Source organism: Mesoplodon bidens (assembly GCF_964165515.1).
Source record: "Mesoplodon bidens genome assembly, chromosome: 16".
Classification (NCBI taxonomy): domain Eukaryota; kingdom Metazoa; phylum Chordata; class Mammalia; order Artiodactyla; family Ziphiidae; genus Mesoplodon; species Mesoplodon bidens.
Window position 1 is genome coordinate 77,697,077 of NC_138173.1, and position 12,660 is coordinate 77,709,736.

Genomic DNA, 12,660 nt, shown 5'->3' on the forward strand with positions numbered 1-12,660 from the left:
GGGCTGGCTTTGGCAAAAGAGAGGTGCAGGGTCTGGCAGAGGAGGGAGGGAGTGGGAACACAGCCCTGCCCCTGGGTCAGGCGGCCACTGGTGAGCCTGTGCGTGCGGTACAGGGGGCAGGCCAGAGCGGCACACCCGATGTCCTGCCCCACCCGGCTCACTTGCTGCTCACCATTCTCCTGGCAGCCGCCCAGGAGGCAGGGGCAGGGAGATGCAGCCTGTAATCCCTTGGACTCAAAGGGCACCCCCAGGTGGCCTTCCTCTCCCCAGACCACCACCATGACCCAGAGGCGGCGAGGACGTGGGGCTGAGCAGCTTCTGGCTGGGGCAGGGGCAGCATGGCTCTGAGACCAGCACCCAGTCACCTCCTCAGACACCCACCTTGTTGGACTGTGGCTGTACATCAGGGCACACCCGACCCAGCACAGCTTCGGGGTTCCACCAGAGGTGGGAACAGGAGCCCAGGGCTGCCCCCACCTCCCTGGCAACCTCCCTGGCAAGCTCTGAGTGGCAAGCTCTGGGAGCCCGAGGGCCACACTCAGGATGTATCGAGTGGACCATCCAGCCCAGTCAGTGCCAAGGAAACAGGGCAGGGCTGGGAAGGGACCGGGGAGGCCTCAAGCCAGCAGTATCAGGGAGGCCCTGGATGAGGGTTGGGTCAGGCCACCTGCCTCATCCCAGAGGCCTGGTGAGCACCCCAGCATGTGGCTGCCCCTCCCCAGGGGCCTGTGGACTTGGCTTGTGTCCTCTGCAGTATTGCCTTGGAGACTATTAGCCCCTCGAGTCAGTCCTGATTCTCGGTCTCTGGCCCCACCCCAAGCTGAAGTCCACTTCTGGGCAGCCCTCAGGCACACGGGGCCTGGGAGTTCTGAGGCCCCACCTTGCAGGACAGGAAGTCTTGGGATGCAGGGAGGTTGCGTCCTGCGCCACGCGCCCCCTCCCACCCCTCCAGCCCAGCCACAGCCGGGCAGCTGCCCCAGGCCCCGGGATGCCGAAGGGACCCATACCCCCCTCCCGTGGTCCAGCCCAAGGGAGGTCGCCCCCGCGGGACTGGGACGGCCACCACCTCCCGGCAGCCCCGTGCTCTGGAGGCTGAGGGAGCTCGCTGTGGACAGCACTTTATTGACAAAACGCTCCGATGCCGGGCAGGGTCGGCACAGCTCCCAGAGAGCTGGCACCTCCCACGGGCCCGGCCTCCATCCCTGAGGGGCAGGAGGGCGCCCCATAGGGGCACAGAGGCAGCATCGACCAGCCAGCCTCTCCCCAGCACACGGGGGGGCCGGCTCCAGCCACGGGCAGCGAGGCAAGGCAGGTGGGCCCGGAGCGGCTCAGGCCCCGGCCGCCCGGGCCTCGTAGTTGAGCACATAGTAGTCGTGGACGTACATGAGCACCGCCACCGGCTGCCCGATGATGAGCGTCAGCCACACGGCCGCGTTGCCGTAGTTGCCACGGAAGAAGCGGCCCACTATCCAGGCCAGTGGGATCTGAGGACAGGGGGAGCCCAGTTAGCAGGCCTCGGCGACCACGGGACTGGCTCCCGGGTGCGGGGAGGATGCCAGGCCACATGGGGTACTCACCTGAGCCATCATTCCCGTGAAGGCCCAGAGGCGGAACATGCGCAGAGGGATGCTCACCAGATACTGGGTGGGGGGAGAGGGGCGTCAGCTTTTACCCCTCGGCTACCCCCGCCTGAGGTGGGGCAGGACACACCCACAGGGCACTGACCTCGTGGAAGAAGGCCGAGGCCAGGAACACCCCCGTCCTGGCTGCCCACTTGCTGCTGCCCCTCCGGAGCATGGGCTTGTAGAAGTGTCTGCAGAAGGGAGAGGCCGTGGGGCGGGCGCCCAGGCCATGTGCCGGCCGCCCGCCCGCCCGCCCGCCCGCCCGCCGGCTGCAGCGCCCACACCCACCTTAGGCACCACTTGTGTACGGGGATGTTCCAGTTCTGCCAAAAGTAGGTGACGGACTCAGAGTTCCTGGGGGTTGGGAGACGGCGGGTGACCGGGCTGCACCATGGCCCCCCCACCCCAGCCCCCGGCCCCACACCCAAGGCCACCCACCACCAGTCCCGATAGAACTCCCGGTCTCCGAAGTGCATGAGCTCGGCCACGGCGTTCAGGCAGGAGTGGAACAGCCAGTAGAAGAAGATGAGCCAGATGAGGTGGTTGGGGACCTGCGGGAAGGCGTGTGCCAGGTTCCAGAACACCACCCCCCGCCGCCCACGTGCCCCCACCCACCAGGCTGCTCACCGCCAGCTTCAGGAGGCGCTCGATGATGCGGGAGTAGTCCATGTCCTGCAGAGACAGGGTGCAGCTGGCTCCCTCGGTCCCGCCCTCAGACCCCACCCCGCGAGGGCCTGCCTGCTTACCTTGAAGGGCTTCATGGAGTTCTGGATGGTGGGGACCATCCACTGCAAAGAGGGCAGGGGGTCAGCTCTCTGGCCGCCCGAGCTACCCTCCTCCAGCAACTCCCCCCACCCCGCGCAGCACAGCCCCCAGCCCAGTCCGCGTACCTGCTGAATCAGCCCCACCATGAGCTGCGTGAGGAACAGCTGGAGGAGGAAGCAGAGAACAGCGGGCTGAGTCCCCCAGTGCCCCGTGGCCCCGCAGCCCGCGAGGCCCCTAGCCTCCAGCCTCACCATCTCAAGGAGCCGCCGCAGCAGGAAACGCTTTCGGATGCGGGTGGAGCGGGGGAAGTTGAGCTCGTAACACAGGGTGGGGGCAAAGAGGAAGTAGTATAAATCTGCAACGGGAGGGTGGGGTTAGCAGGCCGAGGCCCCGGCCCCCAGCAGCCCCCCTCTCCCAGGCCCTGGCAGGGTTCTCACCGCGGTAGGTCAGGTTGTCAGGGTAGCTCACGGTGCACTGGGCAGCTCCCCCGTTGGCCTTCTTACCCGCAGCAGCTACGAGCAAGGGGCAGGGCGGGGCGAGGCTGCGATGCTGCCTGGGCCCAGCCACGCAGCAGGTGGCAGCCCCGGGTGGCCCCAACCCCAGGCGGCCCCTCACCAGCCTTGGCCTTGGCCCTAGCCCTGCGTTCTCGGCACCACAGGTTGACGTCCCGATAGGAGAACAGCTTGAGGAACAGGATGGTGTACACCATCAGAGCCAGCACGGAGCCCACTGCGGGAGAGGCGAGCTCAGGCCACGCACCTCCCACCCTGCCCACAGGAGAGCCACGGCCACGGGGGCAGCCCCTGTGGCTCGCCTAGGTCTCTCCTACGGGCCCCAGAGACAGGTTGGGACGGGGGTGAGATGGGCGGCCCACCTGGAGTGATGGATGGAAGCAGGAAGGCCACGGCTGCCGGGAAGCAGAGAGCGGCGGCCAGGTTGACCGTGTGCAGCAGCAGCCCTGCGCGCTCCGCCAGGGCGCCCTGGGTGGGGGGAGCACGGCGCTCAGCTGGGGCCCCCACTCCCCGGCCAGAGGGTCTCCCTAGGGCATGGCTGCCAGGCCCGAGGTGCAGCCCCTCCCGGGAAAGCCACACACAGCCCCGAACCCTGAGTGAAACACAGTGGGACGCGCTGCTGGCCCGCCCTGAGTTTGGCTGGTGAGGCGCAGACCTCCGGGCAGGGCGAGGGGGGCGTGAGGGCGCTGCTTACCACAGCCAGGCGCTTCTCCACCTGGAATGCAGCCACGGCAAAGACGTTGGCCACTGAGAACAGAAGCGCCACAGGGCGGGTTCAGGCCCGAGTCAGCCCTGTCCCCACCCAAGGCCTCCTGGGCACTCAGCTCACCAATAACCAGGCACAGAGCGGGCCAGCTGTAGGGGTCCTTCAGAAACAGAGACACCACCTGGATGGGATCCACCAGGATGCCGTACCTGCAGATGGGCAGGTGGGGGATGAGGGTCTGAGCTGGGGGGGGGGGGGAGGGCGGGGCCTGAGCTGGCAGTGGGTGGGGCAGGGCCAGGGCCCACTCACTTGATGAGGTTCTCTAAAAATAACCGTGCATTGCTCAAGACCTGCAAGAGAGAGAGAGGGACACGACCCTGTCACCTCTGGCCCCGGAACACCCACCCCAGCTCCTCCCGGCACCCGTGGGTCCGAGCAGCAGCCTCCATCCTGCAGGCCCAGCCCTGTCTGACCTCACGCCAAGCTCCGAGACTCGCAACCCACCCCGCGGGCACCAGTGCAGGGATGGGAAGCCCCTCGGCACTGCCCCCGGCACGCCGATGACAAGGAGCCGACCCCGACACCAGGCACTTCCCAGGTGCCTGTGTCTTCAGCAGCAGAAAGAGACCCCCGCCGCCCAGCAGCCCGCGTCCGTCCCACTGAGCTGGTGAGGGCCCCAAGGCCACAGCAACAGTCCCAAAGTCCAAGCCTGCCAGATGGAGCTGCCACCCACGCCCAGGGCACGGCCCTGCCAGTCAGGCCAGTCCTCGCAGAGCCTGTCTGTGTGGCAGGCGCTCCACCGGGAGTGCCCACGCCCTGTGTGGGGTGGTGGGAAGAAGTGGGCCAGAGTCCTGAGGGGCTGGGGGAAGCTGGGCCTGGAGCGCCACACTGTAACTCACGCCCCTGCCCGCCTCGGCCACTCCTGCAGCACCAGCAGCCGAGGATGGAGCCCCCATCACAACAAGCTCTTGCCTTGGCCGGTGCCTGGGTGCCTGGCTTTCCTCTGCAGGGACAGGGACCTGCTCGCCCACCCCACAAGGCACAGGCCCCGTGCAGGTTACGGAAGGTTCTGCAGAAAAGTGATGCTTCTCCAGGGGACACTGGTGGGGTCCCTTACCTGGCTAGTTTCACGAGGAGGTGACAAGCTCAGAGATGCAGGAGCCACTTGCCACACCCTCTCCCAGTCAAACGCCTGACCAGCCAGCTTACCAGGACACATGCGGTCCTACAATGTCACCCAACCTGGTGGTGGCCTGTCCTGAGAGCTCAGAGCTGCAAACAGGCAGCACTGGAGGCCCAGGCTGCAGAGGGAACGCAGCGCGGGATGCGCGTCTCCTACAGGAAGAGTGTGGCAGAGGTACCAGAAGCAGGGGGGAGGCTTTGGGGTGGCAGCAAAGGGCCAGGGGCTGCAGGAGAGCAGACAGTGCCGCCCAGGCAGCTGAGGGCCCGCCCCGCACGACCCGCTTTTCACAAACCCAGCCTCGGCCGGCAGTGGCCTCCAGAGACCAGGGACACATCATCTCCTGGGTCTGGGCTGGCCTACGGCCCACTCTCCCCTTGCCCAGCCAGCCTCTCACCCACCGGGCCGCATGGTGCCCCACAGCTCCCCAGGGAGCCTCCTGGGGCCACAGACAGGGAAGGTGCGGGAGCCCCTTGTACACGGGCAGCCGCGGGAGCCACACCCAAGACAGGCAGACACGTGGGGTGGAGGGTCAAGGGCGTCGTGCCACATCAGCCCTGAGTGGCGGGGGCAGGGCCCAGAGAGGCCCCTGTCCCCTGCCTCGCCCGAAGGCTGTACCCTGGAGCGCTGGACTCTAGCTGCCTGTGGGCCAGAGCTGCTGGCCCAGCCCCGCCAAATGCCGGGGGAGCAGGGCCCCTGAAGCAGTGGCCTCGACCAGGCCGCAGAGCGAGGCAGGCGCGGGGCTCCTCGCTCTCCCCCGCCTGAGACTGAGGGAGGGGGGCCCGGGGCTGCAGGGCTGAGCCAAGGAGCCGTATTCTCACCGCTGCTCCCCCAAGTCCGGGCCTGCCCGGGGGCTCCACGCCCACGAGGGCCATTTGGAACAGAAGGACCAATCCCACGTGCTGCCAGGAGGCCCTGCGCCCACAGCGCCCCTTCCACAGCCCCAAGGCCCACCAGCCCATCTACTTCCTGCCCCCACGCCAAGCCAGAGAAGCCCCTCAGGAGACCCCAGTGCCCCTCGGATACAGCCCACGGCACAAAGGCTCCCACGCTAGCCCTGCAGGCGTCTCCTGGGATGCCACAGGGACAAGGGTGGAGTGTGTGCCCTCCGGGAGCCCAGTATACAGCCGCTACAGGGACCGCCACCGCGATCCCTCTGCACTCGGCCCAGCCATAAAAGCTCTGGCCACCCGCCCCAGGGGGCAGAGCCCGTGCCCCACCTGGCCACAGGTACACCTGCTCCAAGACGCCACCCTACTTACCAGCATCACCACACACCAATTCAGGATGCCACGGTAGTTGTTGAAGCCACTGTCAGAGCTGAACAGAGAATCCTGCAGGCGGTGGCACCTGGAAAGCAGGAGTGGGAACCCGCAGAGCCCCAGGCAGTGAGAACCGCAGGCAAGGCCAAAAGCAGGCCCACACCTCCCAGCCCTGGCAGACACCTGGGAACCTGGCCAGGCCCAGCCCCTCACTCTGGGCAGCTCACGCCCATCTGCCCACACATCCTACTCCCCATCTATCACCAGAGAGGGGCCAGGCCATGCCAAGCTCTCAGGAACACCCAGAGGCCTGCCGCTCCACGCTGCAGGTGGGCGGGGGCACGCCACAGACAGGAGCTGGCTACGCTGGGCCGGAGTGCCCCAGGCTGGGAGCCCACCTCCCTCCGCAGATGCCTCTGGCTGCCGCCACACTCGCTGGCTAAGGAGAGGTGATGGGCCCACAGGAAGAGGCCACCCCAGGGGTCCGGGGGCCCATCTGGCAATGCTGGACAGATGGGGGGGGCGAATCTGCCTTTGCAGTCGGCCCAGCCCACCACCCAGTGAGCCAAGGGCCCCAGTCCAACCGCCTCCTCCATTTGGCCCACGCAGGTCCCAGCGGGCACCGGCACCCAGGCGCTGGGCGCCTGATGGCAGGGAGGTCTACAGTAGAAGCCAGCAGAGGCACTTTCAGTGCCCCCCACCCATGAGCGCTCCCACCCAGTTCCGGGGTTGGGGGACACAGATGCAGACCCTCACGTCCCTGCCTGATCCTCAGGGCGAGGCAGAGGTGGAGGGGCCACAGCACGGCGGGGCAAGGCTCAGACCTGGTGCCGGTCCTTGGCTGCAGGCCCGCCTCCCCCAAGTGCCCTGCCACCAGGAGGCCGTCCACGGCATTGAGCAAGGCGTCCGGTTTTGTAAGAGGTGAAGCCAGGGCCTCCCCTTCCCTCCCGTAGACACAGCTCCACCTCAAGAGGCAGCTGGGGCACAGGAGAAGAGGGGCCTCCGGGGGTGGCCCTGCCTCTGTGGCAGGCCTGGCTACGGCTGGGGTGGGCACTCAGAGGGCCGCACCCAGGAGGTGGAGGGCCAGGGAGGACGCGACGCCACTCAGCATCTTCAGCCAGGGCAGTGCTGACGGTCTGACCTCTGCCTTCCCAGACCGAGGTCTGCCCACAGCTGGCCCACCCGCCTCTCCCAGTCACAGGCCTGGCCTCCTTGCACCTGCCCTCGAGCGCCATCCTGGACCACACGCAGTGGGGCTGTGAGCTCCACCCCAGGCCCTCTTCTTCCTGAGTTTCTGCACGTGCCTTTCGGAGAGGCAAGCAGAGCTCCAAGGCCCAGCTCCCCAGAGAGGACAGTCTCTGGGCCTCTCCACTGGACGGGCTTGCCCAGAACCCTCCCCCAAATTCAGGCTAATTTGCTTTTACTGGAAGCGTCCCGAAGCCACCTCATGCCAAAACCTGCCAACCGCCATCTGCGTGTCCACGCCCAGCTCGACACGCCCAGGGGACTGTTTCACAACAGCGTGACCCCTGCCCGCTTTGGGCCATTGAGAAGACCACACTGACTTCATGTGCAGCAATCTCTAAGATGAAAATGGGGGTGGGGGAAGGGTGGCGTTTTCCAAACCTGACGACAAATAACATTACAAAAGCTCTTCCAGATCGCTGCTGTCCGGCTCCTAAGGCCTTCCCCAAGCCACCCACACCCGCCCCTCTGGTCCCTCCACCGGCCTTCTGACCATCCCCAACCCAGGCAGCTCTGTGCCCCAAGAGGTCAGAGAGCCCGACCCAGGGAAGGAAGCCCACTACCCACCAATCCCCCCAGAGGTCCAGCCTTGCCGATGCAGTCAGCTGCAGTGGACCAGAGGGCACCAGGCATGGTTGGCATGGACGCGGGGCCTGGCCGCCTTGCCCAGAGCTCTGTCACCCTCTCCCCTACTGCAGGCGCTGCCCACGCCTCTGTGCCCTCCAGCGGCCCGCCCACCTGCTCCCAAGTCCCACCCAGCCAGCAGGGCCATTCTAACTCATCACAGGTATCACCTCTTTCACCACCTCACACCAGCACTGGGAGGCGGGCACACGGGGAAACTGAGGCTCTCACCGAGGTTCAAAGCCTGCCCAGAGGCACAGACCCAAGTGTGGACCACACACACAGGACCACACGGTCCAGCTCCAGGGCCAGTTAGGACAAGGAGGGGGCAGGGTGCCAGCTCGCCTCCCAGCTGCCACCCCCTTGGCACTTCCTCCAGTTGGGTGGGCTCCCCGTGTCCTCAGTCCCTGCTAGAGAGGGAGAAACAGAGGACACCCCAGAGACAAACCCCTGGGAGAGCCCCACGACAAGAAGGCCCTGCCTGGAGGGCCCATGAACCAAGGACTGGAGGGCGCACAGGGGAGTGTGGTGCACCTGAAAGGAATGAGCTGACAGGCAGGGCTAAAGGGGCGGCCCTCCTTCCGGCCCCACCCAGAGCCTGGCTGAGCCGCCAGGCCAAGGTGAGCAGGAAGTGTTGGGAGGGGAGGGAGGAGGAAGGGGGAGGAACAAGCAGGGGGGAGACGCGGCGGCAGAGGCCAGATGCCAGGAGGGCAGACACAGCAAGGCCTGGTTCTGCCCCAGGAGACGCGACCCCTGCGGCGTCTGGCATGAGGGACAAGCACACATAGGCTGTGTGTCCTGCAGACCAGAGGGGACTGCTGTGGCCCGTCCCTGCCACCTCCTGCTCCTCTTCCCAAGGGTCCAGACCTTGAGGGTGGGCAGTCAGGGCTCCTGCTCACTCAGCCCAACTAGCAGGAGTACAGGGGAGGCTTCTGGCCACCTGGCCTGCGTAGAGCAGCAAAGTGACTGCCCACCCAGGGTGACAGCTTGGCCCAAAGCTGGCACCCCCCCATCTCATACAAAATGACCCCAAATCCCACCCCCTCCAGAGGGAGATGGAGCCAGCCACGCCCCTGCCTCCTGGAGAGGATAATGTGGGGAGTTGGCAGAGGGGACCCTAGGACACTCCTATCCTCGGCACCCTCCCTCAGTCCCACCTCAGGCCCACAGGAAGCCAGCACCCCTCATAGGGCCGCCCTCCTCCCCATGGTGCCGTCATGGACTCTGCGCCAGACCTTTGCTCACACTGCTCAGTGCTGAGACTATCTTATCTCCCAGGTGAACCGTGTGCACCCCAAGGGCAAGGACAGTGCCTGCACCACAGCTGCCCTTGCCCATCCCCTCCCCACAGTACCCAGTGAAGAAAGCCTCGGTTCTTCTTTAATGAGAGGGCAAATCCTTGCCAACCCACTGACAGGTTGCCCACTTCCTCCTTGATAATCTCTAGCTCTGGAGCTGCTTCCAAAGCCAGAGTCCCCGAGGGCCCCTTGGCCAGGATGAAGGCTACGGTGGGGGGAGGGGGCGTGGAGGATGGCAGAGGGATCGGCTGGAGCCAGCTGCAGGACTTAGCCAATGCCCAGGTGGGCCAGGTCCTCTCCATCAGCCACGGCTTGCTCCCCACCCCCTTCCCATCAGTCCTTCAGCTAAGCAGGGAGACCACCTGTGGATGTGCCCACTTCAAACCCCTCTCCTGTACCCCAGCCAAGGGTGAGAGTCCCAATACAGGACCCATCTCTGACCCTAGAGCAGGCATTTGTGCTGGTAATACAAGCAGGACCCCAGGCCAGTCAATCACTGGGTAAAGGATGAGGAACCTTTGTGAAGACCATTCTTGGGAGGGTCTGCAAGGAAAGAGAAACCCTCTCGCACTGCCCCCTGCCCCTTTCCTCAGGCAGTCCCAAGCTCCTGCTGGCCCACTCCCCAGCCAGCCCACCCTCCTCTGGGAGCCTTATCTACCCACAAGGCACCCCTCACAGCCCTGAGGGGCCCCCTTCATCACACACCGCCAGACGCCATCCATCTCCTTCCAGGAAGAGGATAGTATGGGTGGCTGGAACCAGCCCACCTCTGGGCTCACCCTGGGAAAGAGCCTCAGGACCCACCTAAAGATGTGCAGAGGGAGGGGCGTCTGGAAGCTGGGCCGCTGCCGGCTCCCCTCGGCGCCCCCACCTGTGTGACCTTGTCAGGCGACCCTCCACCCCTAACCTCCCCCTAAGTTTCCCCGCGGAGGCCCAAGGGGCACACCTGTCCACGCAAAGTCCGGAAGCCAGGCTCTCGGACTCGGAGCCCAAGCGCCAGTCTCTCGGGCTCGGAATCCGAGCTGCAGCGGACACGCCTGGCGGAACAACGAGGGTCGCGCAGGCCCCGGGTCGGGGTCAAAGGTTAGGGGTCAGGCGCACCGCTACCTCAAATCCCACTGGTCGCTGCCCACGTCGACGTCTCCGTCCTTGTCCTTCTCCGGGGCAGGCGCTTCCCCCGCGGCGCCCACGTCCCGTACCTCCTCTTCCGCCGCCGCCGCGGGCCCGCTGCCGCCCTGGCTCGAGGGCCGCGACCCCGTCCTCCGGCGCCGGGAGCCGCTCGCGCCGCTGCGATCGCCCATGGCCTCAGCCCGCACCCAGCTGCGGCGGAGACGTAGTCCACCGCGCTCGCAGCGCCCGAGGCCCGAGGCCCCGCCTCCGGACCCACGGCCAGAGGCCGCCACCCTGTCGGCCGCCGTAGCCCGCGCCGCCAATCAGCGCGCACCCGCCGGGTCCTCCCTGAGCCCGCGGCAGCGTCGCTCCCGGAGGTGCTAACTGGCCCGTGGCCGCGGCGCGCGTCCATTTGTGGCGCGCGGGGCATGCTGGGAGTTGTAGTCTCATGGCGCGAGCCAGAGCGCGGAGGCTGGCGCGCAGCCAGGGGCGGACGCTGCTCCCCGAGGGCCTCGGCGGAAAACGCGCGGCTTCCTGGCAGCTGGAAGCCCCTCTTGACTGCTGCCTGACCCTTGTCCCTCTCTTTAAACACAGGGTTTCGTCATGCCTCAGCCCAGGCGCGGGGTGTGGGGATGTAGGTTATTTATGAAATGCCTCGTGCGTTACTGTCAGAGAGACACCTAGGGCGTTGATGCTCCGCGAGCCCTCTAGTTACTACCGTAGGCCCCCGCTTTTCCTCCGCTTAGGTTGTTCAGACAAGCTCCAGGCCAAAGGATGGAGCGAGAGAAAGGCCCCAGGCCCCGCGTCCCGGGTACCTCCGCCTGGCCCACCTACTCCCAGGGCAGCACCTCTCCGCTGCAGGCCCAGGACGGGGAAGGGCAAGGGTGCTGCCCTCGCCCCCACAATGGGCACGCCCGGCCCGCCTCTCCACCCGGCCCCCTTCTGCCCTCGTCCGCAGACTTGCAGAGCTTCCCGCGTTTCGCACCCAGGCCAGTTTTGCCAGGGCGGGGGGATCCTGAAGTGCCAATTTGCGGGGGCCCAGAGGCTTCTGTGTCATTGCACAGTCTGCAGTCATCCAGTCGTTAAATGAAGCAATTAATACACCATAACAACTGCAAGGTGAGAACCGTGGGCGGGCAAGTCCGGTCCCACTTGGCTTGACCTGCATTTTGCAAAGAGCATGGAGTGTGAGCATCCTGGAATTTCCGCATGCGAGGGTTCACTGGGGGCTCAGGCCTGGTTTACCCAAAAAACACCCCTAGCCGCAGAACCCACTCCACTCACTCCCCTGAGGTAAGCAAGGCTGAGAAGATCACCCCTCTGAAAGCAAATAAACCCAGAGGCTCAGCCTGAGGTCAGCCCTCCTTCCCGCCGGGCTTGCCCTGGATCCATCACCTCCATGGACAGGCACCTGGGCCCCCTGGTGACACGTTCTTCTGCCACCGGACCATTTGCGGCTTATACCAGCCTGGCGTCCCTTCCTGGCAGGCTGAGGCTACCTTGCAGGTGTTTTCGAGTAGCCTGCTAACGGGGCCGCCCTCATTGGGCGCCAGAACCCCTCCCGCGTGCCCACATGGCCCAGCCTCGGTGGGTCAGGACCAGTCCCGTCTCCTATCCAGTGTCCAAGAACGTTCCTCTGTTCCTAGGCAGACCTGAGCCAGGGGGAGCTAGGCCTTTCTGAGTACTGATCCCAAGGGAGGTCGGACGCAGGAGAGGGTCCTCTCGGGAGCCCGCAGCATAGGGGTGAGCCCTGGGAGCTCTGCCCCTCCCTCCCCATGCCCTCTCCCAGGCAGCTAGTGGTAAGCTCCCCACCCACGCCCACGTGTCTCCGCGCACCTTCTGGCCATGCCATCCTCCAATACAGAGCCAAGACTAGAGGGCCGGCCCGGACTGGCACGCTGATTGGTAGAGGAGAAGATCGACGGCTCAGGCTGCCAGTAGGCCCAGAGAGGCTGAGCACAGTAGCCAACGAGGAGTGAAGGGCCGTGTTAGAAGCGGCTGCCTGTGTCCGCGTCCAGGCTCCAAGTCGTCGGCAGACAAGAAGTAGTAGGAGTGAGGGGACCAGGGTGGACTGGAGGCCGCCAGAAAGGACCGATCTGACCGGGGGCTGTGGGGGAACCAAGGGTTCCACCAGCGAAGGTGAGGGCAAGATCAAGGCCTCGAGCCAATGGGAAGCCATGGGCTGTGAAGGCACCAATAAGGAAGAGCCCCCGTACCAGCGGGGTGCAGGGCCTGTCTGAGGGAGGCGGAGGCCTGTGGTTGATAGTGGGCGGGACCTCTAGGAGGGGGTGGGGCCTACACCAACCACGCCCACAGCCCCAGCACCTCAGGATCCC

The 12,660-nt window shown here is 66.0% G+C and overlaps 1 protein-coding gene across 1 annotated transcript; it reads right to left on the bottom strand.

Annotated features, from left to right (window-relative positions):
- Window positions 1-1,104: 1,104 nt before the first annotated feature.
- DGAT1 (diacylglycerol O-acyltransferase 1) lies at window positions 1,105-10,603 on the bottom strand. The gene is made up of 17 exons (XM_081258204.1): window positions 10,322-10,603; window positions 6,048-6,135; window positions 3,915-3,955; window positions 3,729-3,814; window positions 3,594-3,646; window positions 3,262-3,367; window positions 3,003-3,116; window positions 2,825-2,899; window positions 2,639-2,742; window positions 2,513-2,551; window positions 2,369-2,410; window positions 2,250-2,294; window positions 2,061-2,173; window positions 1,911-1,976; window positions 1,726-1,813; window positions 1,578-1,640; window positions 1,105-1,484 (listed from the first exon to the last, which is right to left on the bottom strand). The coding sequence occupies exons 1-17, from the start codon at window positions 10,513-10,515 to the stop codon at window positions 1,329-1,331; spliced, it is 1,473 nt and encodes a 490-aa protein (XP_081114330.1). The 5' UTR covers window positions 10,516-10,603; the 3' UTR covers window positions 1,105-1,328.
- Between the last annotated feature and the right edge of the window lie 2,057 nt (window positions 10,604-12,660).